The sequence below is a fragment of the Tauraco erythrolophus genome, chromosome 29, assembly GCF_009769465.1.
Source record: "Tauraco erythrolophus isolate bTauEry1 chromosome 29, bTauEry1.pri, whole genome shotgun sequence".
NCBI classification, from domain to species: Eukaryota; Metazoa; Chordata; class Aves; order Musophagiformes; family Musophagidae; genus Tauraco; species Tauraco erythrolophus.
In genome coordinates, this window is record NC_141493.1 from 615,694 (window position 1) to 641,887 (window position 26,194).

Consider the following 26,194-nt stretch of genomic DNA (forward strand, 5'->3'; position numbering starts at 1 on the left):
GGCTGCGGAGGGGTCGGCGGGGACCTGCCCCCACAGGCTGGGGGCATCACGCTGTCCGGGCCGGATGCCGGAGCAGCACCGGCGGCGATGGCGAGCGTGGCCCATGTGCCGAGCCGGGCTGTGCACGGGGGGCTGGATGGTGGGTGCAGGGGTGCCACTTGTCCTGCCCTGACTCTGCTTTCCTCCTTCGCAGCTCGGAGGGGCTGACGGCCCGGCGGAGACCCCCCCCGCGCCCGCCCCCGGGGTCCCCATGGAGTGGGAGTTGCGGAGCCCAGTCGCCGAGCAGTAGCCGCAGCAGTGGGATGTTTACCTGGCGGTGCCTCATCCTTTGGGCTGTGCTGGTCACAGCCGCGCTCTCGGCTGCCCGGCCGGCCCCCACCCTGCCCGACCAAGGTAAGACGAGCAAAGCGCCGCGGCCGTGCCAGGGAGCGCCCGGCTCCCTCCTCCTTTGCATTTCTCTCTGGCGATGGGATAGCTGCTCTGCCTCTTGGGAGAGGCAGAGGTGGGTGCGAGGTCCAGCAGTGGTGACATGGGCATGGGCATTGGCACATCCTCTGGCAGCGGCGCGGTGCCGCGTGGCTGCTTGGGAGCTGCTGGCTGGTGCCAGTGGGGACGTGGCGCGTCTTGTCTGCTCAGAGCAATTTGCGTGGGCACGAGAAGTGGGTGCACAGTTCCAGCATCACCTGTGGACATTTTGAACCTGGAGGGAAGTAGTGGCAAAACCCGGCGTTGTTGGTCTGGAGAAGGATGCGAAGCTCCAGGGGCTGTGTCCGTGGCAGGGCATAGTTCCGTGTCGTGGCACATGCTCCCCTGTGACAACCTGCAGCCTGAGACGAGCACGAGCCCCTCGTCCACCCCTGCTGCCTGTTTGATGCTGGGTTGACCTGGGCTCAGCAGATGGGGACGAGGATTTGGGTGCAGGGTACCAGTGCAGGCCATGCCAGCTGGCAGCACACAGGATGATTGCACCCCACGGAGACCCCTGGGACGCTCTGGCATTGCTCCCAGCTCAGGAATGCCCACGGGGCCGGGTTTGCGAGGGGGAGTCCCTGCTTGTCACAGCTCCCCACGCAGCCCTGCACACCGACCGCCCCCGTGGTGCCAGGGCTGGCTCAGGCGGTTCCTGCAGCCCTGGTCCCTGCAAACCCATGGCATCCTGCTCGCTTTTCATCGCTGCTTTCCCCTAAAAGCCTGGCAAGGGCTCGCGGCCCCCAGTGCGCAGGCTGGGGGTTTGCTCCTGCCGCAGCCCTGAAAGCTCCAGAGCCTGGTGGCACCCCGAGCTGCAGCGGGTGGGCTGGTGGGTCCCCTGGCCCTGGCGACAGCCGGGCCCCACGGAAAGCACCGCCGAAGCCTTTCAAAGCCTTGGCCTTCCCCTCGGTGAGGCAGAGAATGAACAGACCAGGCACCGCCGCGCAGGACTTCTGACTTACTGCCTTTTGGTTTTAATTACCCAAGAATGTCTGGTCTGTGGGGTACTGCTTTTCTTTCTAAGGCTCGCTCCCCCTTCCCTCTTCCTCCTACCAAAACCCCGAGAGGCTGATTGCTGGTGCTGCCGATGCGGGCACGGTGCTGCGCGGTGCCCCAGTGAGCAGCAGCGCTCCCCGTGCCTGCGGTCCCACCGTGGCTCAGGGCTTGGGACGGGATGGGAGCTGGCACCAGCGGGCAAACTGTGCTGCGGCCGGGGTCCCCGCGCTGCGGTGGAGGGGGCTGGCCGGGAGATCCCGGCTGGAAGCGTTCCATGGTGCTGTGGCCGGCGGGCCGGGGTCGGTGCCTCCGGTCTGAGCAGTGGGTTCCCTGGATGCAGATACATCCCATGGGAGAGCTGGAGCTGCGCGCGGTCCCCAGGGAGCTGCCAGCTCCAGAGAGGAGCCCGGGCAGAGCATCGCTCACAGGGACCATCTCCGACATTTTTCCATTGGCATGCCGCTCACTCCCCACTTTTCTAAATAATGCGGTTGACAGCGGTAAACATGTTTTTCTCGGGAGATTGCACTTCTTGGGAGAGGTTTCCTGCTGGCGTTTGGGTTAAGGATGGCTCTGGTGCCACTGGGAGAGCGGCACTGCAGACACAACCCCAAGTATTGTGTCCGGGTGTTCGGGTCTGGGGTTAATTTGAGCAAAACTGGGTTTTTTGGGGTGCTTAAGGAGCCCTGCAGCCCCCGGAGGGTGTGGGGAGCAGCGTCAGACGGCGGCGATGGAGGAGGAGAGGTTGGAGAGGAGGGAGCTGGTTCCTCGCCAGCCTCATGCCAGGGCTAACAATAACCTCTGGAAACGTTTCCTGACACGGTTCTCACCAGGGCGGCCCAATTAGTGCCACAGCAGGAGCCTGGCTGGGGCAGAGCCCGGCCCTTGGCTCTGGGGCTGGCTGGTGGGAACAAAATGTTCCCGGCAGGACATGTGGGATGGGAAGAGCCGGTCCCAGGCCAGGACCCACGGCCAGGGCCATGCCGCCGGTACCTTGCAGGTCTCCTGCCAGGGCAGGCTCCAGATCTGGCCCCGTGGGAATCTGGGGTTCAGTGGGGTGTGCGTGGGGCTCAGCTCCCGTGCCATGGGGCATCACGTGCCTGGGGCCGGGCTTGCTGTTCGTCCTCCGGCATTGCCGTCGGATCCAGAGCATCGCCCGTGCCGGCCGGGGGCAGCAGCGGCCATGCTTGGGTCCCCCCCGCAGCAGCTTTCCCAAACTTTGTGGTGGATGCTGATGGGGTTTGCTCCCGGTCCGGAGGCAGCGGAGCTCCCTTCCCAGGAGCGGGCGATCCCCTGCGCTCGCCGCGGCCCCTGCCTCGCCGCAGAGCAGGGCTGCCAACGGCGGGGCCGCCTCTCCTCGTGGCGCGGGGAGGGGGCTCTGCAGCTCTGCCTTTGTCCGGGGCTCGCTCCTGTTCCTCAGAAATCTGCAGCAAATAAAATATTAATGGGCGCTCACTGCGTTTTATAGTTACCTAAATTTGGAGGTGATAAAAACCTCCTAGTTAAGGGGAAAAGCCAAGAAATTTCCATGCGCAGCCTCCGTCGCCCTCCCTCACAAAGCCGCTCTTTGTCTCCAGGTTAAATAGAAACCTGCAGAAAATTGCCGAGGGGATTTTTTTTCCTCTCTCCTTGTCTGCTATTGTCCTCGCTGCTCTTCAGGCGTTTCCACGGCTCAGGGTCTGCCCCATCCCTGCCTGGAGGGTGCTGGGGGTGCAAAGCAGCCCAGCAGGTTCTCATGGGCAGTGGGGCACTGCTGTGTCCTGGGGGGGGGTCCTGCCTCGGGCAGCTCGTTTTGGGGCACGCTGAGCCCCGATGGCCACCCTGGTGCAGCAGAGACTTTTCTGGGGTATGGATCTGCCCTCCAGTGCAGGGGGGTTGGCAGAGGAGCCCGGGGCTGCAGCTCCTGGCCAGAGGCTCAGGGCCCCTGTTGGGGCAGGGGGCTGCCCCATTTCCCGGTGCCGCCGTCCGCCCAGCTGGCCGTGGGCTTAACCCCCCGTCCTGGCCCATCTGCGGGGCCAGCGGGGGCCCCGGCTCCCGGGGCTTTGTTGTGCCCGGCTCGTCCAGGAGGTCTTGATCCAGACCCAATGGGAGCTGAATATCCGGGGCTGGGAGGCCACTCAGCCCGGGCAGCTCTGGGGAGCTCTGTGAGCATGGGGCTGAGCTGCCTCCTCCTCCTCCTCCTCCTCCTCCTCTTCCTCCTCCTCTCCCCAAAGTTGCTCAGTGCTGGCAGGAGCGTTGCACGTGAACCGGGGTACCAGCTGTCCCGCCTGCAGCGGTGATACTCGGGGCTGCAGCCTGGGACACGCTGTCACCAGCCACAGCATCCCCAGGGGCACAGCGAGGGGCCTTGGCATGTCCTCGCGGCGCCCCGGTGCTGGGTCCCCCCTCCCCATTTCCCGCTCTCCCCACCTCTTGTTTTTCCAGCTCTCGGAGTCTCCCCACCCCTTGCTCCAGGGGATCAGGTTTGGAGCCCTGAAGCTTCCTGCACTTTTGCTGTTGATGGCAGCAGCCCAGGATTGTTACTGGAGCTTGGGGGGGGGCCCAGCAGCCCCCACCTGCACCTCCCAGCCTGCTGCTCCCCCAGACCCCGATCGCTGCAGCCGCTCGGTCCCTGGCAGTGCCACGGCCATGTTTCTGGGGCGTCCCGCCGCCGGCCTCCCCCGCAGCCTGCGGAGCGGGCATTGTTCCCACCTCCCGCCTTCCCACTCGGATGCTGTCACTCCGGCCCTTAATTGGGGAGGAAAAAAAGAAATATGAGTCTTTGGGAAAAGCAGCAGCGCTTTGCTGGAGCCTGGGCTGCTGAGCTGCCCCACAGCCGGTGGAGCCACGCGAGGGGGGCTCGGGGGGTGTCTGTGTGTCGGGGGGCTGCCTGGCTGTCGAGCCCCCCATGTGCATCAGCCCGGGGCTGCTCCGGAGGGATGTGGGGAGAGGAACGGAAACCGCCTGCACGGGCGGCGAGCCAGGGCCCGGCAAAGCCAGCGGTTGTTGCAGAAAGCCGCAGGCTCGTGTGCGGATTGGGGTGTTCACTTGTGCCCCCAGGATGGGCAGGACCCCTGGCTGTCCCACACCTGGGGAGAGCCCATGGGTGAGTGTCCGTACCCCAGGCTGCTGCCCGAGGGCTCCTCCGTGCTGCGTAGCTCTGGGCATGGCCAGGGGTGTCCTGGGGGGGAAGGGGTGGGTTTATTCCGACAGCTTTGCAAACTACCAACACGCCTGTTAATTAAGTGCTGCTTCATTTGACGTGCAGGCTGGGAAGGGCAGGAATGCCCGGAGCAGCACGTAAATCCCGCTCTGCCTGATGGAGGAAGCACCCGGGGACCGGAGAGTGGGGAGAAGCCCACTGCCTCTGGGGCTGGCTTGGTCAGGAAGAGCCATGGGTGCCTTGAGCCCCCCCCCCAAGGAAGAGCCATGGGTGCCTTGAGCCCCGATCCTTGCCCACTGGCATCTCCCTGGTGCTGGGGTGCAGGGATGCTGCCGGGGGCACCCCCCCCCTCGGGGCGGCAGGGCGAGGAGCTTTTTAAATAAGAAAGAAGCCAATCCCCGGCCCCGGTGAGGGCTTCCTGTTGGGATTAGCGGGGCTGCCGGGCATGTGTGTGCTTTTTCTTCAGGAAATACCTTCGGAAAGCCCCGCTGGGGTCTCCAGGGCAACCGGCGGCCGCGGCCCCGCGCCCCCCGCCCGCATTGTCCCCGCGCCGCTTTGTTGGCCGCTTTATTGCCACCGCGGCCCGCGGCCCCCACCGCGCCGGGCTGGGGGGGCTCCCGCCGGGCTCCTGCGCTGGGTGCGTGCCCGGGCCCGGGGGGGCACGGGTTGCGCCGAGGGTGGGGGGGCGAAGGTTAATCCGTGTGTGCGGCCCTTGTCTCCAGGGCTGCCGCCCCACGTCCCCCAGCCCTGCCGTCCGTCGGGGGCCAGCCCGGGGGGGCCGGCGACAGTTATACGCGCTCGGTGACACTCTCCATCTGGCCGTCGCTCGGCTCCGCTTTCGGTTCCATTTCAAAGCTGGAATAAAGTAATAAAAGCAGCGCGGGCTGCTCCGGCCGCTGCAGCGTGCGTCTGCGCTCCGGGCGCCTTTGGAAGCGCAGCCGCCATGTGCCGGTGCTGCAGCTGCCCCTCACCTCACCCAGGGCATCGGGGCTCCCCGGGGGCAGTGAGTGCCCCGGTCCCTGCTGCACCGGGATGGGACGGGGCTCTGGCCCGCGGGATCCAGACCGGGAAGCTGGTGGTACCTCCCCAGCCTGGAGAGTTTGAGAAGGGAACAGCAGATAGTCTGGATGCGCCAGATCTGTCGTGCGCTTTGCTGCTTTCCGCAGCAGGCGAGCAGCGGGCGCTGCTGGTGTTGGGTTTGCTCTCCTCCTCCCATCGCCTGGTTTTGCTCAAGGGGGGCTGTAAGCACCCCCGCAGCACCCAGCTGGTGCTGCAGCCTGGCTGGGGAGAGGGTCCCACTCGCCTGGGGGTTGCCCAGCACCCATCGACCCTTGTGCACTGCCAGGAGCACCCGGCACCTCGGCATGCGGTGGCCCAGGGAGGAGAGCCAAGCGTTTGTCTGCCTGATTAAACTTTTGCTAATGTGGCCACCTTGGGGCTCGCTCGTGTCCACTGGGAGCAGCCGGCTGGGCTGGCGGCTCTGCAGAGGGGCTGCACCTGGGGCCGCGGTTTAGGTTACAGAAAAGCGGAACCTATGGAAGAGATGTTCCAGGCGGATGGAGTCCACTGATCAAACGAGCTCGCCCTGATCACCGTACGTGGAGGGCACGCCGGTAACGCGGCTCACGCCACCGGCTGCTCCCGGGCAAGGGACAGCCCAGGAACGCACTGCTCCTGCTGCACCCGCTGTCATCTCTGGATTTATGGAGAGGCTGCATTTCCAAGGGGACTCCTGTGCATCAGCTGCCGTGTGAGCCAGGCTGCCCCGGTGCCAGCAGAGCCGTCCCGGTGGCCATGGTGCCGTGGGCCTGCCAGGGCCGCCCCACAGCAGCATGGTCCAAGCCCGCGCGCTGGCCCGCCCCACTCCCACCCGGAGGGTGAGCTAACCTGGACATGCTCATTAGCCTGTGAATTCGTTTTCAGGCCGTTCCCACCATGCCGCGTTTTCCGCCTTATCCCTGAGTGCCAGAGATGTGCTTTGGGTTACCAAAGGGCAGGGTCCTGCCTCGCCCTCTGCCTCCCCTCTCCCGTCCATCACGCTCGACGCCTCCCTGCCGCCCCCAGTCATGCTGTTAATGCAAAACAGCCTCAGCCTCGGAGGGGCCGGGGGAGGGGGCTGCTGCCTTTGAAAAGGGATCTGGGCGCACGGCGGCTGGTGGACCCCCAGCCCCCACCCGCCTTGGTTCCTTGGCTGGGCACAGCCCGTGGCTCCATGGCCCGAAGGAGCAGTGGCTCTCCATGGGGTGCCTGGGCACCTGCGCGATGCTGTGCCCGTGGGAAAGGACCCACCTGAGCAAGGGACCCTGCCCCAAGCCCCAGTGTCAAACTGGGCTGCCTCAAAGTTTTTCATCAATCCAAATTCCTTCTCTGCCCCCAGGCCACATCTTCCCCAGTCTGCAGGTCCATCTGAGGGGTGTCTGCTGGCTGGCAGGAGCATCCCTCTCTGTGCCAGCAGGGACAGGTTTTCCTGCAGACCTTTATGGACAAGTTGATGGGCAGGAGCCCGCAGTGGTCCTGGGGCAGGCTCAGTGAGGAGGTGACCTGTACAAGCTCTTGGACCAGAGTCGTTTCATTCTGGTGAGAACTGATCCTGCACCAGCCTGGCATCAGTTCAGTTGCAGCATGGTGGGACCCCACAGCTCTGGCAGCACCCACTGCGCCCCGGCACTGTGATGCCGAGCTCCAGACCTGCATGGAAACAGGCACGGCTCCTCGTGTGCCGGCATGTGGGTGGCCTGGGACAGGCAATGGGGACGTTGGGGGACGTTTGTGGGTGGTGGGGGTGCCTGGCAGCTCCAGGCACCTTCTGCAGGTTATTCTGTTCGATAAGGAGTAAGTTTGCTGGTACGTGGGGAGGGGCAGAGCTGAGTGCGGGGGGGTGGTGGAGGGAGCGAGATAAGGGCAGATACGCTGTGGCTGCAGCTCCACGTTTCTTGTTGGTTTGGGTTTTTGCGGCTGTTTATCGCTCGCTGACCTTGCTCTGTTCGAGAAGGGGAGCGGGATGGACAGGAGGACGTTGTGTGACCGAGTCCCGTGGTGTTCGGGCAGAGGGTGACGGGACATCGCTGCTGCATTGTGTGCGCTGGGAGATGCCTGTGACTAATCACTTGAAACACAAATCAGAGCTTCTGGAAGTGCCCGTCCAGCGGGAAAACAGGATTGCAAAAGCAAGACCCTTCTCCTGGCACCTAAGGGACTCCCACCAGCCTTCACCTGCCACGTTAAAACGCTTTGTAACTTCTTGCCGATGGATTGGAGCCTGGCTTTTGGGCTCCTAGCAGCTGAAGAAATGGAATCCTTCCCCCGCACAGTGTTTTCCTTCAAGTGCTAAGAGAAAGAAAAAGGAGAGATGCTGGAGCTGCTCGTAGATGTTTTCCCCGTGAAACTCCTGATCAGTATGAGGAAAAGAAAAGCAGAGTGCAGATCCTGATGTGCTAAATGAGAGTTTCTGGAGAGCTGAGGTTTCCTTTTGGCAGTACGGAGCGGTGGAGGGTCTGGGAGGAGCGGTGCTGACACCCCGGCCCCGGCTCCCGGGGGTTCGGCCGGAGGGTTAGTGCCGGCACGGACTGTGCGCCGGCTCTCGGCGGCTGACGGGCCCAGGATGAGCTGTGGGCGTTGAGGGGTGGGTGCAGAGGAGGGGGAAGGGGTTGTGCTCGTCCGGCTTGGTGGGCACCAAGAGGTGACGGTGGTAACGTGTGCTGGTTCTGCAGAGAGAGCCGCTCCGGCGCGTGCTGCGGGCGATCGGAACGAGCCGCTGTTCTGCGAATTGCTGCGCTCCTGGCTGGGGGCTGTGTGGGTCCGGGGACCGGAGCGCGGTGCCTGCACGGGGCAGCTGGAGTTGGAATGTTCCTGGAGCATCTCTGCTGGGTGCCTGCGCAGGGTGCAGAGTTTCCCAGCTCCAGCTCTGGACCCCTCTGACCCAGAGCGGTTGTGCTGCGGAGAGCTACGGCCGTGCGTCCTTCCGCCGTCCGCTCTTGCCCTCAGCTCTCCGAAAGCCGCCAGCCACCGGCCCGGGTGTGCAGTGGAATCATGGTGCCTCCTTCCAGGATGCTGCCGAGCTCAGATCCCACAGCGGTGCTCAGGACCCACAGCAGTGCTCAGGACCCGGAGCCGTGCACACCAGCCCATGGTGCTCGTTCCCAGGATGATGCTCGTGCTGCATCCGCCCCGCACCATCACAGGGAGCCCCAGCACCCACGAAGCCACGTGTCGTGGTTTTAGGCTGATCCAGCAACTAAAACTCACACAGTCTCTCCTTCTCCAATAAAGTAGAGAGGAGAGGGAAGAAAAAAAAAAAACACAAAAGGACTGAGGGTTGAGGCAAGAACAGAGGGAGCACCCACCAACCATGGTCCTGGGCAAAACAGGCAGCGCTTTTCTCAAAGCAAAACAGTTTATTAATGATTACTTAGAAGGACAAAGGGAAATAAAAACCGATTACTTGAGAGGACAGAAAGAAACAAAACCAGATCTTAAAACCGACACCTTCTCCCCCCCCCACCTTCCTTTTCCTCCCGGCTCTACCTCCTCCCCCAGCAGCACAGGGGGCAGGGACTGGGGGAGTGCAGGTCAGTTCATTCCGTGCTGTTACTGCTGCTTCTTTCTTAAAGGAGAAGGAGTCCTTACACCCTTTTCCCCTGCTCCAATGGATCCCCTACCCACGAGGAAAAATCCACATACTTCTCCAACGTGAGTCCAGCCCACTGGAAACAATCCTTCCCCACAGATTGCTCCGGTGTGGGCTATACCACAGTCTCGGGTACTTAGGGAGCTGTAGCCACTCGCTCCGGCGTGGGTCGTCACGAAGACTCCAGATGCCTTTCTGCCTTGCCGTGCCCCCAACACGACCATCCTCGGGCTCAGGCATCTTCTCCCCACGGGCTGCGAGTGGGTCTCTGCTCCACCGAGGCCGTCCTGGTTGCAGGGGGGCAGCCTGCTATCTCACCATCAGCCGCAGGGGAAACTCGGCTCCGGCACACCTCCTCCCGCTCCATCCTCACTGACCTGCTGTCGATGCGGCTGTTTCTCTCAGATCTCAGTCCTCTCCAGGTGAACTCAGCCCAGTGGGCACCCTGGGAGTGGGGTGCCCCCGAGTTCCCCAGCCGGCTCCGCCGCCGCCATCCTCCGTGGGCAGCGCCGGCCCGACGCAGGCAGCCGCCCGGCCGGGAGCCAGGGAGCGGGGGCAGTGCCCTCCTCCCTTCTCTGGTCGATCCTGGGCGAAGCACCTTTTCCGGTTCCCTTGTCCTGACTTAAATAGGGCAATTCGCAGAGGCGCCCTATTGGCTCAACCCCGAGGGGGATGGCAGTCTGATCCGGTGGCCAGAACTAAGCCTAACCCGGATCCAAAACCAGGGAGGTCGCAGGGAGCAAAATCCCTCTCCTGCCACCAGAACCACCCCCCCCTCCACATCAAACCATGACACCACGACAGCCTGAACCCTTCCTTGACCTGCAAAATTTGAAGAGCTGGTTTGAAGCTCAGAGCTCAGCACCAAGCCCAGGGCTGGGAGAGCCTCTCGTGCACCACCACGGAGGGTTTAGGGCAGCGCTTGAGGACGGAGTCGTGTCAGCACGACCAGGGCCAGGAGAGACAAGATCACGTAGCAGCAGGACGGAGAGAAAGGATCTTTGTGCTGCTCACACAAGTGTCTCATCGGGAGCAGCTGCAGCTCTCCCTGCCCGGGGTCGCTGCGACGGGGAGCGCTGCAGCCGGCACCTGTTTCACCAGAGCTCCCCTGGGCTGACCTTTCCCAGCGATGCCGCTCTCGCAGCCCCTCCTGCCCTGCTGCTGTCCTGGCACAGCCCCTCGCCCCCCGGCCCTCCTCCCCCTGCCTCGGAGTGCTCTAACCGGGGCAAGGTGTGGGGACCCTGGCCCGCTTCGCTGGCTGCCCACTCATGGTACTGGGGATCCGGGGACCCCTGCGCAGTGGCAGAGCTGAGCAGGGATTCGGGATGCTCCTGGGAGAGGCCGAATCCTGTCCAAGAAGCCGGCGCTGCCTGAGTTGTCTCAAGCTGCCCGTTTCTCCCCCAGTTCAAAGCTCCCGCTGTGGCACACTCCCTCTGTGCCGAGCGGTGCTGAGTGAGAGACCGAGGGGTCCGTGAGTGCTTTGGAACTCCCCAGCCACCGAGTGGGTCCTGCTGCGGGGGCGAAGTGCTTGGTGCTGCTTGGGGTGCTCGCAGCCTCTGCCTCTGGCCCCCCTCTGCTCTGCAGCTGCCCCCTGCCGCCGCCCGCTCCCCTCCCCTGGGCTCGCCGGGGCAGCCGGTCCTCGGTGCCGCAGCAGGAGCATCCCAGCAGCGCATGTTGCCTCATTAACACAGAGCTGCCGTGGCAGCAGCAGCAGCAGCAGCAGCAGCAGCAGCAGCAGCAGCAGCAGCATGGTTTCCTTCAGTCTCTACTGCTTTTCTCCTTTTTTTCTCTTCTTCTCTCTCCTAACTCCTCCAGTTCTGCCCAAAGCAAAAATCGAAGTGGAGTCCTACTCGGCCCACCCCGGTGACCTCCTCCAGCTGCGCTGCCGGCTGAGGGATGATGTCCAGAGCATCAACTGGGTGCGCGACGGCGTCCAGCTGGCCGAGGACAACCGGACGCGCATTATCGGGGAGGAGGTAGAGGTCAGGGACGCGGTGCCCGAGGACTCGGGGCTCTATGCCTGCATGACCAACAGCCCCTCGGGAAGCAAGACCACCTACTTCTCCGTGAACGTCTCAGGTTCGTAGTGGCCCCGGGCGCGCAGGGAAGGGGCAGCCCCGGGGCCGGGCTGTAGAGCAAGGAGCGAGCTGCTCACGCGCGCCCGTGCATGTTTGCTGGCACGTGCACCCGCCACGCGTGCATCTGTCCGGCTGCGCGGTGAGTTCGGGGCAGACCTGTGATTCGGGGGTGCCCAGCGGAGTTACTGGCACGATGCTGTGACTTCCCGCCTGCTGCAGTGCCCGGAGAAGCAGCTGGAGGTTGTCGCCTGTGCGTCTGCATGGGGCTGGGGGGCTGCCCGCAGGAGGGGGCATGAACTGGGCATGAGCCCAGGTCCACGTTGGCGTTGATGGAGCGTGAGGCTGGAGAAGAACAAGCACTCGAGGTCGGGAGGTGTCTGCTGAGGCTCGGGGGCAGTTCTGTGCCCGTGAGGTCTCGGCTGCCGCCCCAGAGGAGTTGGTGGCACCAGGCACAGGGCGAGGGGCTGTGCTTGGACACATGACGTGGAGCTCTGAAATCACCTCTGCGGGCAAATCACTCCACGATCTCCACGGGCTGTGAGCGCCGGGGCGGCAGGCACTGCTGGTGGGCACGCACAGCCTTCATCACCCGGCCTTCCCGTACTCCCCCACCGCACGAGTGCAGCCCGGCCCCGGCCACCCGCTGGGCACAGTCCTGCGTCAGCAGCCCACGATGCTCCGCTCCCCGGCGGGCGCCTCTGGCGAAGGGAAGGGTCCACGCACGGATGTTCAGCTGGGCCGTCTCTCCTCTTGCAGATGCGCTCCCCTCCGCGGAAGATGATGATGACGAAGACGATTCTTCTTCAGAGGAGAAGGAGGCGGATAACACCAAGCCGAACCGTACGTGCGAGTCGGGCTCACCTTTGCGGGCAGCGAGGGGAAGCTGCACACACGTGCAAGTGTTGCCCAGGGACTGAGACGGGCAGGTGGGGATGGACAGGGGCTACTGCTCCAGCCCAGGGCACCCAGCGGTGACAAGGGCTCAGTGGGGGGAGAAGGTCTGGGTGCACCCAGGTGAAGCAGCCCGGTCAGAGCAAGGAGAGGTGCCCATGCAGGTACCTCGGGGTAGCTGCTGCTGCACCCACACGTGCTGGAGCCCCTCTGTGCACGGGGCAATTCCCCTTCGCCCTGCCTGGATAACACCCCGTGTCCAGGAGCTCCCCTCCCTGCCAGAGCCGGGCTCGGCTGCCCGTACCTCTCCAGCTTCTCAGTTAAGCAAAGTGCCGGAGCTCCCTGCGGCTGATGCCCTGGTGGGTTTGGCTGGGTGCCCACGCCGGCCACGCTGAGCCCCCCGCTCTGCTCCCCAGAGGCCATCGCTCCCTACTGGACCTATCCCGAGAAGATGGAGAAGAAGCTGCACGCCGTCCCTGCCGCCAAAACGGTGAAATTCAAGTGTCCGTCGAGCGGGACGCCCAACCCCACGCTGCGCTGGCTGAAGAACGGCAAGGAGTTCAAACCCGACCACCGCATCGGGGGCTACAAGGTACGGGGGCCAGCGGGCCGGGGCGGTGGGCAGGCGGCGTGGTGGGTGCGGGCTCTGCGCACCTCGAGGGGCTGGGGCCGGAGGGGGAGGATGGGGAAGGGGCTCCGCAGCGTAAGAGGCGCCGAGCCCCACGGCGTGCAGCCCCCGGGCAGGGGCAGATGGGCCCCTCGGACATTCCTGTTGCAAAATCGCCCTTCGGCAGTGACCTGCTTCTGGGTCATGTTTGCACCAGCTCAACCTTTGGGGGAGGGGGCGGAGGACGGAGCCAGCCTGCCTCTGCCTAATCCCCCCGCCGAGGAGAGGGGGTCTCGGCGTCCCCAGCAGGCGCGGGGGCTCCTGGGGGCCGCGGGGGTGGACGGGCCCCTCCATGGTGCGGCAGCGGGTGGCGGGAGCTGTGCCAGCAGCCCCAGGGGTACCGGCTTGGTGGGGAGGGTCCCCCGCCCGCGTATGGGGCTACATCCGCTCCCTGCGCTGGGCGGACGGCCACGGCGCTGCTCCCCCAGCACCCGCAGCAGGTCCAGGCTGCAGGACCCCCGGGTGGGACATGGGGGGCCCCTCTCCATGGCTCTGGTCTCGCAGTGGGGTGGCTGCTGCAGGAGAAGACCCCAGCAGTGGGACCGGCATGCCGGGACCCCCAAACTTCATCCCTCCCCAAAGGAGAGGGTGGATCACACTGCTCCAGCATCTTCACCATTGTGCTGGTGGCAGCTCCAGCCCAGGCACCCCCCCGGGTGACCCTTTGAGGGAGCACCATCCCCTTTTTTAATCTCTCTTCCTTTTCTGGGGTGAGGCTACAGCCTGTTTGAGGCTCGTGCCCCTTGGTGGGCATCTGCCAGGGCAGGACCCCCGAGCCAGCCTGGCTGGGTGCTGCGTGGCCACAGCTTTGGGCTCTCGCTTGCCACCGAGTCACGCGCCACGTTGCGCAAATGGGATCCAGCCGTGGCCCCGCGTGCCGCGGGCTCCAGCCAGGTGCCGGGGACGCGCAGCAGGAATGTGGCCACGTCACAGCGCTTGGCTCCGTGGAGCACGTCCCGGGGAGGGACACGGGCTCACGGGTGGGGAGGAGAGGGGCTGCGGCTCCCCGGACAGTGGCAGCGCGGTGCCCTGGATCGCTGATGGGGCTGAAATGTGGGACTGTGGAATAACCAGTTTCCAGCTGGGAGGGATGGAGGCAGCGCTCGAGGGATCTTGCCAGGAGGAGCCGCAGCCAGAGCTGGCAGCGGCCGCGCTGGGCATAGGGAGGGACCTGCCAGGGCTGGTCATGGGGATGAGCATGGGTCGGAGCCCTGGGACCAATCCGGGGAATCGGCTCTTCCCGGGCTGCGGCAGCGGGGGAACAATGCCGGTCTGTTCCCTCCGCACGCTGGGGCCGCTGGAGAGGGGTGTCCCTGCGCGCCAGGAGAGCCCATCGCACTCGGCTCACAACATCTGCTTCTCGGCGCAGTTGGCTCCGTGGCGAGGCTGTCCTGGGACAGCTGGGAGCAATTACGGTCCCTCTGTAGGAAAGGGGAAAGGTGACCTCAAAGGGAGATTTATGTCCTGCCTGGTGGGCGGGGGCCGGGGGGCTGAGCCGGCTCTGACGTGAACGGGAACGAGGGCTTGTGCTCTCCAGCCCGCCAGCGCTTCGCACGTAACCGGCTGTCGTTGTCCCCGTGCCCCCAGGTCCGCTACGCGACCTGGAGCATCATCATGGACTCCGTGGTGCCGTCTGATAAGGGCAACTACACGTGCATCGTGGAGAACAAATACGGGAGCATCAACCACACCTACCAGCTGGATGTAGTGGGTGAGGAGCACGAGGCTGGGAGGGCGATGGGGATGGGGAGCACCCACGGGGTCGGGGTGCGCTCGCCGTCCCCGTGGCCGCCCCCGCTGGCGCGCAGCTCCGCGGCACAGCGGGTCCACAGGCAGCCAAGGCGGAAGGTTCACCTCCACCCGTTCTGGGGATTTTTAATTGTGGTGGAAATAATTTCATAGACCAGACAGAAACTTTTTCTAATCGCCTTATTAGCCATAATTCCCAGCTGGGAAGGCTGGTCTGAGCAGTTCCACATGTGGAGCTGCTCTAAATGCCAGTAAATGAACCATTAAAAATGTGATTTAATTTGATTACACTGAGCAAACTGAAGGGAACAGTCAGGGAGGGGAACAAAGGGGTTTGTTAATGCTGACTCACCACAGTGGCAGCCGCTTTGTTAATGGCCGGGGCCCTCGTTAGGTTTGTTTGACCCCTGACCCTCCCGAATAGGTACTGACGTGCCAGTCCCCGTGCCGGGATGTCACCTGTCCCGTCCCCAGCCCCTCCTGGCTGCTCGCACCCCGCTACGGAGGTGCCCCTGGGGAAGGGGATGCTGCGAATCTGCTGGGTGCATGGGTGCCCACCCCAGCTGGGGGTCCCTATGCATGGGGGAAGGCTGCAGGGCGCACCCCTGCATGGGGCAGGTGGTCGCTGGAGGGCGAGGGGCTGAGCACCCCGAGCCCCGTCCTAAGGTGCCCCGTCTGCCCGCGTCCCGCAGAGCGGTCCCCGCACCGGCCCATCCTGCAGGCAGGGCTCCCTGCCAACAAGACGGTGGCCCTGGGCAGCAACGTGGAGTTCGTCTGCAAAGTCTACAGCGACCCCCAGCCCCACATCCAGTGGCTGAAGCACATCGAGGTCAATGGCAGCAAGATCGGCCCCGACAACCTGCCCTACGTGCAGATCCTGAAGGTAACGCCGCATGCCGGGCTGCCCCGGCCCGTGTCCCCGCGGGGCAGGAGCGGGGCAGGGGCAGGATGGCGACCGCACTGCCCAGGGCTGGGGACCACTGGCTGCAGCCACGCGGCCTCGAGGCTGCTGGAGCCCCAGAGCTGTCCCCAGCCTGGACATTCCCTGCTTTTCCAGGGAAAGAGCACGGGGTGAGAGGTGGGCAGGGTGGGCTGCCTGGCAGTGCAATCCCTTTGAACCCCCAAGGCACATGCCAGGGGGCTGGGTGGGCCAGCCCGGGGACCGAGCGTGGTGCTGGAGGTGGGGAGCTGAGCCCTGATCTGTCGCGGCGAGAGCAGCTCCCTCCGCACACCGGCTGTCCCGCTGGCAGCGAGCAATCGGGATGCTGTGCCAACCCCTGGGGCTCAAACAGGATGCTGTGCCAACCCCCGGGACACGCGGCTGTCCCCAACCATGTCCCCGATCCCTGGGATGCGTGGCCAGCCGTGCCCCTGGCCGTGTTGCAGGTCGGGGAGCAGGATTATGGCCCCATGACAGTCTGCCCCTGCAGCCCCCCACGCAGCCCCAGCCTTCCCAGCGGCAGCGGGTACCCGGGGGGGTGCAGCCCCCACGCCGGCAGAGCCGGTGTCCGGTCGCTGCCGTTTCTGCCCGCGTCAATGTGACTCCATGTTGTTGGTCTGTTCCAGCACTCGGGGATTAATAGCTCTGACGCGGAGGTGCTGACCCTGTATAATGTGACAGAGGCGGAGAGCGGGGAGTATGTTTGTAAGGTTTCCAATTATATTGGCGAGGCCAACCAGTCTGCGTGGCTCACTGTCACCAGACCTCTGGCGAAAGGTAATCGGAAGAACGCCCGGCGGGGTGTCTCCTCGGGCCGTCAGTCCCCGGCGGTGGAAAACAAAACTCTGGGCTCTCTCGTTTCTGCTGTGTTTCTGGTGCGACAAGCCATGGAAAAATCCTCAGCGGGGCCGGCTCGGCTTTGTGCTCCGTGTGTGTGTCCCTGTGTTCCTACTGTGTGCTTCCCACCCCGTCACGCAGGCGCCAGCCATGTGCCAAGACCACCAGGGTGCCGGGCAGGTCTGGCACCGCCGAGCTCAGGTCCCCGTGGGCACCGCACCCGGCTCCGGGGCGCCCTGTCTGTGCGGGACTGGGCAGCGTCCCCCCGCCTGCACCGCCCTCCTCTTGTCTCCATCCTCCCGTCCCCGTCCTCGTGCCTCCCTGTGTTGTGCCAGCCGGCCAGCCGGCTCTGCCCGAGGTTTATTTTTCCATGTAGCCCATCGCCAGCATGCTCAGATGGGCAGGACACTCAGTCTGGTGAAGGGTTTTAACCGGCGTCTCCGTAGGGCCGCCTGGATGAGTGGTCATCCTGAGGGTCTCTCTAGCAGGTCTGCAGTGGTCTCTGTCTGCTCCCCGGGGGTCTGGCAAATGAGACTGGGCTCTCCCTCCTCTCTGGCCTCTTTCCCAGAAGATCTCATGTCGTTTGCCTCTCCGTTTTTTGCTTCCATTTTTCCTTCTAGACGGCTGGCGTTAACACCACAGACAAAGAAATGGAAGTCCTTCACTTAAGGAATGTCTCATTTGAGGACGCTGGGGAGTATACTTGTTTGGCGGGTAATTCTATTGGGATCTCCCATCACTCTGCATGGTTGACAGTTCTCGAAGGTATATACTCCTCTTCCTCTCCCTTTCCTCCCTCCTTTCCAATGTATGCATTGCAGTCCGGGAGAGAGCTCATCCCGGCCCCTGCCCACCCGGCGCTGGCAGCGCGCAGCAGGGAGCTGCGGGGCTGCTCTCTGCAGCCACAGCGAGACGGGGCATGTGTCCCCCTGCTGTGTGCCCACCCCCCCACCCCCTGATTGGGGTCTGCCCCCTGCTCTCTCCCTGGCCCGGGCGATGCATACTGGGGGAACTTAACCAGGGGCTGCTCCGCTGGAGCGGGATGGTCCCACGCCCTGGGGCAAAGCCAGCACTGCCCACGCAGTGGGGCACGAGGGTTTGGGGGGGTGCTGGCAGCAGTGCCCACCTGCCTGCCGAGGAGCTGGCCTTGCCCTGAGGCACGGGACCTGCGCCGGGGCTGTGTGTTGCTTCTGCTGCGCTGCCAGGACGGTCGCCCGGTGCCCATTGATGCCGCTTCTCGGGCATCAATGCTGCACGGACCGAAGCCTGATAACAGCACCGGGAAAGTTTTTGGGGTGCTGCATGGTGGGTGCTTTTCAACCAAAAACTTTCCCTGTTATCAGCCGCTGCTTCGTCAGCCAGGTGTGCTCGGAGGTGGGACAGGAACCTTCCACTCCCTCTTATCCCTCTCTCTGAGGCTCTGTTCTTTGTGGGGGGTCAGGTTGGGGGTGCTGCCAGGGGAGGGTGCAATGGCAGCTCCCACCCCACCAGATTCACCACGGCTTGCGGCTGCGCTGGACTGTGCCAACAGCTGCGGCTGCTCTGAGCTGTTCATGGCACTGCCACCTCCTCTGCCACCGGCAGCCACCAAAGCAGGGTCTGCCCCGCGGCGCGGCGGGGCTGGGACCCTCCTCCCCACCAGTCCAGGGGTCCCATGGCAGATCGCTGCCGCTGGAGGGGCTTCTGCCTGCTCTGTCCCAAGCTCTTCCCGGTGGTTATCGATAATGCCCAGGCTGCCGCAGCCCCTGGCACTGCTGGACGGCCCCCTCCGCCCCACCATGCTCAGGGGAACCCCCGGACCCCATGGGACTTGCAGCTCTGAGCATGGGCAGAGCCCGGCAGCGGGGAAGGGGTTGCAGGACATCCCCAGTGCAGCCCCGATGGGAGCTGCTGCGGTGCTGCCGTCCCACACGGCCCTGGCTGTGGGGACACGGGCACTGTCCCCCCCCACTTCACGCCTCTCTCAGTCGACCCCTCCCCAGCCCAGGGTCCCGTCTTGCCCCTGCGGAAGTGGCGGAGCTGCTGCACGGCTGCGGGGGCGAGCAGCCTGGGGGTGCGCACACGCCGTCCCCGCCGGGGTGGGTGGGCAGCTCCCCTGGTCCCTGCCACGCTCTGCACCGAGGCCTCTGGCGCTGCGGAGCGTGTCCCTGTGGAGCACGGGGAGGAGGCGGGGATGCTCCCCCCAGCACCGCTCCGCTCCTCGGCCCCGGGCGGGCTCGCGGGTGCTAACACCCTGTTCACGCTGACCCAGCGATTGAAGACACCCCAGCCATGATGACGTCTCCCCTGTACCTGGAGATCATCATTTACTGCACCGGGGCCTTCCTCATCTCCTGCATGGTGGTGACTGTCATCATCTACAAGATGAAGAGCACCACCAAGAAGACGGACTTCAACAGCCAGCTGGCCGTGCACAAGCTGGCCAAGAGCATCCCCCTGCGCAGACAGGTAACAGAAAGTAGAGAGGGGGTTTGTTTGCACCTACTGCCCCCCCAGGGGACCTGCCCTTCCTGGGGGGAGTTCTCTGGGGGACGGGGGGAGACCCAGGAGCATCTCGTCCTGCTGCGTGTGCCACCCTCTTCCAGCCTTGTGCTGGTGGCGTGGGGTGGGGACCGTCCATGGGGTCTGCCCCTGACCGGCAGCGCAGCGAGGTGGGGGCTGCACAGCCCCTCCTCATCCCCCGTACGTGGGGCTCGGTGGGGGCGATGAGCACCAGGAGGATTTTCAGCACTTTAACGTTGGTGCAGAAGAGCGTGTTGTGCACGCCGAGGAGGCAGGAGGACTCCCAGGCTGTGTATTTCGTGGTATCAGCGTGCTGGAAATTAATGAAAAGTTAATTAGTCTGGGTCCGACGTAGAAGCAGTGCTGACGGGGCACCATGCCTGCAGGCAGGGGGGGCAGCGGGCAGCGGGCTGCGGGCAGGGTCGGGGTGCCAAGGCTCCGATCAGCATCTCCCTCCCGGCGGAGCAGCCGTCCGCGGCACCGGCGCTGCGTGAAGGTAACCCACGGTGCCGCTGCAGGTGTCGGCCGACTCCAGCTCCTCCATGAACTCGGGCGTGATGCTGGTCCGGCCCTCGCGGCTCTCCTCCAGCGGCACCCCCATGCTGGCCGGCGTCTCCGAGTACGAGCTGCCCGAGGACCCGCGCTGGGAGCTGCCCCGCGACAGGTAAGATCCCCCCTGCCCCAGGGATGAGCTGCCAGAGCAGCCCAGGTGGGAGCCGGGTGAGGACGACGGCGCTGCCCATGCCCTTTGCCAATGCTGGCAACCGACCCGCTTTGCCCCGTGGCCGCCGGCCCCCACGTCAGGGTGTCTCCTCCCGCCAGGCTGATCCTGGGCAAGCCCCTGGGAGAAGGGTGCTTCGGGCAGGTGGTGCTGGCAAGAAGCCATCGGCCTCGACAAGGACAAGCCAAACCGTGTGACCAAGGTGGCCGTGAAGATGCTCAAGTGTAAGTGGCGGCGAGGGGGGGTCCTGGCAGCCCTGGCTGGGGCCGGCTGTGTGCAGCGTGTGGGGGTCTGAGCCTGGCCCCCACCCCAACCACTGCCTTCTCCCCCACTTTAGCCGACGCCACGGAGAAGGACTTGTCCGACCTCATCTCTGAGATGGAGATGATGAAGATGATCGGCAAACACAAGAACATCATCAACCTGCTGGGAGCCTGCACGCAGGACGGTGAGGGCGTGCGAGCGGGGAGGGGGCGTCCCCTCTGCCACCCCTCCGGCTGCCGGCTCCGCGCCAGGAGGGACCCAGCCCTGCACCCACGGGGACAGGAGCCCCTGCTCCGTGGTCCAGCCACTCATCCCACCGTCCCCGCAGGACCCCTCTACGTGATCGTGGAGTACGCCAGCAAGGGCAACCTGCGCGAGTACCTGCAGGCACGGCGGCCCCCCCGGCATGGAGTACTGCTACAACCCCGCCCGCGTCCCCGAGGAGCAGCTCTCCTTCAAGGACCTGGTCTCCTGCGCCTACCAGGTGGCCCGGGGCATGGAGTACCTGGCCTCCAAGAAGGTGAGGAGCTCCCGAGGTGCCGTGGTGGGATGGAGACCTGTGGATGGGGAGGGTCCCACCCTTCCCTCCCAGCCCGTTTCATCACGGGGAACCATCCGGGGGCTCCGGGATCCGCCTGACGGCCCCGCGCTCGGTCAGTGCATCCACAGGGACCTGGCGGCCAGGAACGTCCTGGTGACCGAGGACAACGTGATGAAGATCGCTGACTTCGGTCTGGCCCGTGACATCCACCACATAGATTACTACAAGAAGACAACAAATGTGAGTGACCCGCAAGGGGCTTCACCGGGGTGGGCGAGGGCAGCGGTGTTCTCCGTGCTGAGGATGCCACGAGCGTGCAGGGCTGCCCCCCCCGCCCAGATCCCCCTGCTCCATGGTGGCACGGAGCCAACGTGGGGCTTTCTTGTGTGCCAGGGGCGGCTGCCAGTGAAGTGGATGGCCCCGGAGGCTCTGTTCGACCGGATATACACTCACCAGAGCGACGTGTGAGTAGCGGCCGCGGGACCCCTGCTGCCCGCCCGGCTTCGCGAGCGGTGGGCTGGGTCAGGGGGAGTCGGGGAGGCAGAAGTGCTGGCGTGGGAGATCCCCCTCCTGCCTGCCGTGAGCCGGGGCACGCGGCCCGTTGCGGCTGCCTCCGTCCCGCAGCATCCTGCCGAGGGTCCCGTCCTGCCGAGGGTCCCATCCTGCCAAGGGTCCCGTCCTGCCAAGGGTCCCGTCCTGCCGAGGGTCCCATCCTGCCAAGGGTCCCATCCTGCCAAGGGTCCCGTCCTGCCAAGGGTCCCATCCTGCCGAGGGTCCCGTCCTGCCGAGGGTCCCATCCTGCTGAGGGTCCCGTCCTGCCAAGGGTCCTGTCCTGCCCCACTGTGTCGCACGTGGCAGCACCCACTGGTGAACAGGACACGCACCGTGGCGAAGTGCTCCAGATGCAATTTGTCTTAATTTAATGAAAATATAATTAATGTCAGCAGGCGAAATATTTTGAATCCAAATTACATTTGGCGCTGGGGCTCGTTTGTCTCGCCGAGCCGTTACTGTGTGTCCCCCCCCAGCAAACGAACTTCTGACCAGACCCAGAGCTCTGGAATGGGGGGTGGGCTCCACGGGAGCGCGGTGCCCCAGCATCTGCCGTGTTTGCCCCGGGCAGGTGGTCCTTCGGTGTGCTGCTGTGGGAGATCTTCACGCTGGGCGGCTCGCCCTACCCTGGCGTGCCCGTCGAGGAGCTCTTCAAGCTGCTGAAGGAAGGGCACAGGATGGACAAACCCAGCAACTGCACCAACGAGCTGTGAGTGTGGCGCTGGGGAGTGGGACACCGGCACCCCAGTGCTCCCCGACCGGCACCGCGTCCCCAACCCACGTCCCCGGAGCTGGGGCTGCAGCAGCAGTGCGGGGTCGGGAGCCTCCGGGTGCAACCGCCCGGCCCCGGGCATGGGCAGGCATGGGGGGGCACAGGCAGATGGTCGGTCACGTTCCCAGCAGTTCCCAGCCCTGCTCGATCTGTTTGCAATGAGCAACGTCTCCCGGTGTCGTTTCTCAGCGGCTGTGAATCCCGGGGTGACCCCGGAGCAGGGACCAGCTCAGCTCCCCGTGCACCCTCCTCCCGAAACAGCCCATGTCCTGCCCAGCACCCACAGCTGGGAGGGTGGGCAGGGAATTCCCTTCCATCCATGCAGGGGATTAGCCCTAAATCCCTGGAACAGCATCTTCAGTGGCCATGGGTTGTGTCCCTGGGCGCTGCTCCACTCCGGTGGGTGGGGGGTGCCCAGCCCCAGCCGCTCTCTCCAGGCTCAGCCCCCGCCTCCCCGCTGCCCCCAGGTACATGATGATGCGGGATTGCTGGCACGCCGTCCCCTCCCAGAGACCCACCTTCAAGCAGCTGGTGGAGGACCTGGACAGGATCGTGGCCATGACCTCCAACCAGGTAGGAGAGTTGGCACCCACGAGCCCACACCTGCACCCAACCTGCTGGGGCTGGGGGCTCCCCGGGGGATGCCCAGTCCCCTCCTGAGCCCGTCCTCCGCGTTCGTCCCTCCCAGGAGTACCTGGACCTCTCCATGCCGCTGGATCAGTATTCTCCTGGCTTCCCGGACACCCGCAGCTCCACCTGCTCCTCAGGAGAGGACTCTGTTTTTTCTCACGACCCCCTTCCAGACGAGCCGTGCCTTCCCAAGTTCCCCCCTCAGCACACCAACGGCGGACTGAAGCGACACTGAGGGTGGCACTGCCAGCAGGGACTGCCATGCCGTGCCATGCCGTGCTGTGCCGTGCCGTGCCGTGCCGTGCCGTGCCGTGCCGTGCCAGCGGACACTGCCCGCACAGCCTGGTTGTGCTGAGCTATTGCAGAAAGGGTTCAGAGACACAACCGTAGCATCTCACGTAACCAAAACCACCCACCTCTCCTGCCAGCTTCTCCTGCCACCTTAGTCGTGAGCTCTCTGCAGCCCAGAGGTTTTGTCCTGGGTTTTTTTTTGGTGTTTCCTTTTTTTTTTTAAAAAGAAAAAACAAACTCCTTTCCGTGAAGTCTGTGCTTGAATATTTCCACTTGGTTAAGCTGAAATCCTCTCCTGGGGGCAGCGCCTGGCCAGGGAGCCAGCCACCCGTCCCGCGACAGCACGCCCTGGCGGGGCACGGAGAGCCCTGTGCGGGGTCCCGCTGGCGGTGGGGGGTCCTGCCGGTGCCGCGCTCGCTGCCCGAGATGCTCCGGGGCTGGTCCCGCAGCTCCGCAGTGCCAGCACCGACGGGCTCTGCTGCCCAAAGCCCCGGAACCTTGGAAGCGGGAGACGCCGCGTGTCCGTTGCTCAGCACTGACTAGAGGCAGCCAAATCCACCAGTGCGAGAGACAAAAGTCCTGTGTACATAACTAAAAATATGTATAAATATGAATATATATTTACATGTCTTTTTAAAAGGGTTGTTACCAGAGATATACCAGTTTGGTAGTGAGGTACTAGTGGCTGGTAGATATCAGTGCTATAAAAAAAAAAAATCATATATTTTGCTACTTTTGCTGTTTTTATTTTTTTAAATTATGTTCTAAACCTATTTCAGTTTAGGTCCCTCAATAAGAATTGCTGCTGCTGCTTCAGTTTTATATGGGGTTGTATTAAACAATAATAATAATGTGTCGATGCCTTTTGGGAATACGTTGTCATTACGTGCCTGGCCTTCCCCTGGCCCCCGCGTCCCCCCGCACCTCCCGGGGCTCTGGCGGGGCCGGGGCCGGGCACCGCCTGCCACGCGCCCGTGGCACCATATTGGTGTGTGGGGTGCCGGGGCGCGGCGTGCCCTGCGTTTTAGGCAGTGCCGGTGAGGCGTCGGGACGGTGCCCTGGCATGGGAAGGAGTGGAGACCCGGGGGTCTCTCGCAGCCCGTCGGGGTCACGCCAGTCCCACACCGTTCCCCCCAGGACACCAGAGCGGCACCGCATGGCACCAGCCCCTCCAGCCTGGCTCGGTGCCCGGTCCCAGCCCTGCTGCTCCCTGGGCAATGCCCGCCAGTGCCTTACCGGCGCCCGGGGAGCATCCTTGCCCGGGGCACCGTGCTGCCCGGCTCTGTCGTGGAGGCGGTTGCAGTGCCTGGCTGCCCGACCTCTGCTCACCGGAGCTGTGCCGGGGAGGACAGGGCACTTCCCTGGCCGGGGGCAGCCCCTTGCCAGGGAAGGGGCCACGCGTGCCCCCCTCCCCGTCACCGACGTTGGGACTCCGGAGCCAGGACGCTATTACTTGAAAAGATTATTTTGCCTTTGTATGGGGAAATATTATTTGTTGTAAACTCTTCTGTAATGAATCTGGAATTCTTGTAATTATTAAAGACTTTAACCGAGACTTTGCCAGCCGTGGCCCCATCCCTGGGGGGGCGGGGGAGACGCGCTGGGCTGGCGGGCGATGGGCAGGGGGCTGTGAGGGCTCCGGGCGCGGAAGCTCATCCCAGCGATGTTCGGAGAGCAGCGAGGAACAGCGGCTGCCATTGTTCCCATAAAAATACTCCCCCGTTGAGCAACTAAAACCCATTTGCCTCCTTTTTCCTACCAAAATGGCACATGCCAGCCCTGGGAAAGGCGTTTCATCGCTGCATATAAGATGCTGCTGAGGACCCTCAATCGGGGCATCACGGGGGCACCCTGCACCCCATGGCCCCCCGAGCCGCTCAGGCACGCGGGGTCTCGGCAGGGGTGGCGGGTGGCGGCTCTCCTGGGGGGCAGAGGCTGCTGCCCCTTTTCTCAGGACTGAAACGGTTACGGTGAAACGGCTGCAGCATCTGCATCCCCGGGCCCTTTAAAAGCTTCTGCTTGTTGCTGTTTGCCCGTGTAAATTAAATCGATCAGCTGTGCTCTGCCCCCTCCCTTCTAAATTAAGTAGAGCTTTTAATCAAGTGATTTATGTTGCATTCACAGTCCGAGATGAAACTGGCAGCCCAGGCAGCCGGGAGCGGGGGAGCGGGGCTGGGGGTCCCCGTAAATCACCGCTCTCCCCGGGACTGACGTGGCGAGGCGGCGCGGAGAGACGGAGCGTGTGTTTGCATCACCGGGAACCGCTGCTGCCACAACCTGCTGCCTTCCCGGGTGACCATTAAATATGGCGATAAGCAGAGCGACTTCAGCAGTGCCAACGCGCACGGAAGGGCCGGGCACAGCCGGGTCCCCGCTTCGCTCTCTGCAGGATGACCCCCCAGGGGTGCTGTGCCACCTTCACACAGCCGGAGCTCCGCAGGGACGGGGCTGCCCGGACACTGGCCCCAGAGCAGGGCAAGCTGGCTCCTCTGCTCCTCCCAGTACGGCATCTTCGTCGTGTGGGCAGCGCCAGGAGATGCAGATACCCCAGAGCCGTGTCAGCACCCTCCGCTCGCAGAGCCAGCGCACGAGTGACCCCGCACGAAGCGGGACCCTGAGCCATCGGCCCCCGAGGTGGCAGCAGCCCGGGACAGGGCTGCGGGAGCTCATCCCTGCGGGACCAAAGCCGTCCCCATCGCTGCGGGGTCCCTGCCCCGGGGGGTCCCTGCGGCCCCTCCAGTGCTGCCCAGCACCGAGCCCTCCCCGCTGCAGTTGAACGTAGGAGGTGGGTGGGACGGGATCCAAAACAACAGGGGATCTGGATCTGCGGGAGCCCTCGAGCGGGTGGCCGGGGGCGTTGGTGGCTGCCGAGCGCTCGGCCCACGACGGCGTGTTTGGCGCTCACAGCATCCTTTGTCTCTTCCACTCCTCGCCTTCCTCTTTCTCTCCTTTTAAAGCCCTCCGGCTGCGCGGGGCCGAGACAATCTCTTGGCCCCGGCCCAGGACCTGGCTCCTCCGCTCGGCGCGGAGCTGGGCTTTGTCCGGCTGCCAGCCATGGCAGGAAACCCTCTTTGCAATTCCACCTCGATGCAGGGTCCCACGGCCCAGCCCCTGGAGCACGGATCAGCGGGTGCTGTGCAGGGAGCGACCCCCCACCTGGGGCCATTGCCACCCCTGGCTGCCCCTGCGCCCTGGGCGTCCCACCCAGCCGCAGGGTCAGCGCCGCGAGACCCAGGGGTCTGGCTCCAACCCACCCCGGCCACCCACAGCTGAGCAGAGACGGAGCCAGATGTTCGCAGCTGTGATGGAGGCAACCTGCAAGGGGGCATGCGGGTCCCCCCAAAACCCCCGCTGCAGCGCTCCGCTCTGCTCAGGCAGCTCCCCAGCCGTGGGGTGGATGCTGGGGGTGGGGGGCTGCGAGGCGGGGGCAGAGGAGGGCAGATCTGGATGGGGCCACTGGCACAGGAGGGGTCTGTGCCTGTGCCAAGCCCTGCAGTGCCCGTCAGTGCCCTGGCATGTGTCCCAG

At 64.6% G+C, this 26,194-nt stretch overlaps 1 protein-coding gene across 1 annotated transcript; it reads left to right on the plus strand.

The window, feature by feature from the left end:
- The first annotated feature begins 269 nt into the window (after positions 1-269).
- FGFR1 (fibroblast growth factor receptor 1) lies at positions 270-22,621 on the plus strand. The gene is given in 19 exon segments (XM_086628186.1): positions 270-393; positions 11,049-11,312; positions 12,068-12,151; positions 12,619-12,794; positions 14,457-14,580; positions 15,311-15,501; positions 17,016-17,160; positions 18,647-18,864; positions 19,416-19,561; positions 19,720-19,774; positions 19,776-19,842; positions 19,956-20,066; positions 20,211-20,278; positions 20,280-20,402; positions 20,541-20,663; positions 20,817-20,887; positions 21,547-21,684; positions 22,215-22,320; positions 22,436-22,621. Coding segments are annotated over 19 exon segments (2,478 nt in total). The 5' UTR covers positions 270-302; the 3' UTR covers positions 22,613-22,621.
- The last annotated feature ends 3,573 nt before the right edge of the window (positions 22,622-26,194 follow it).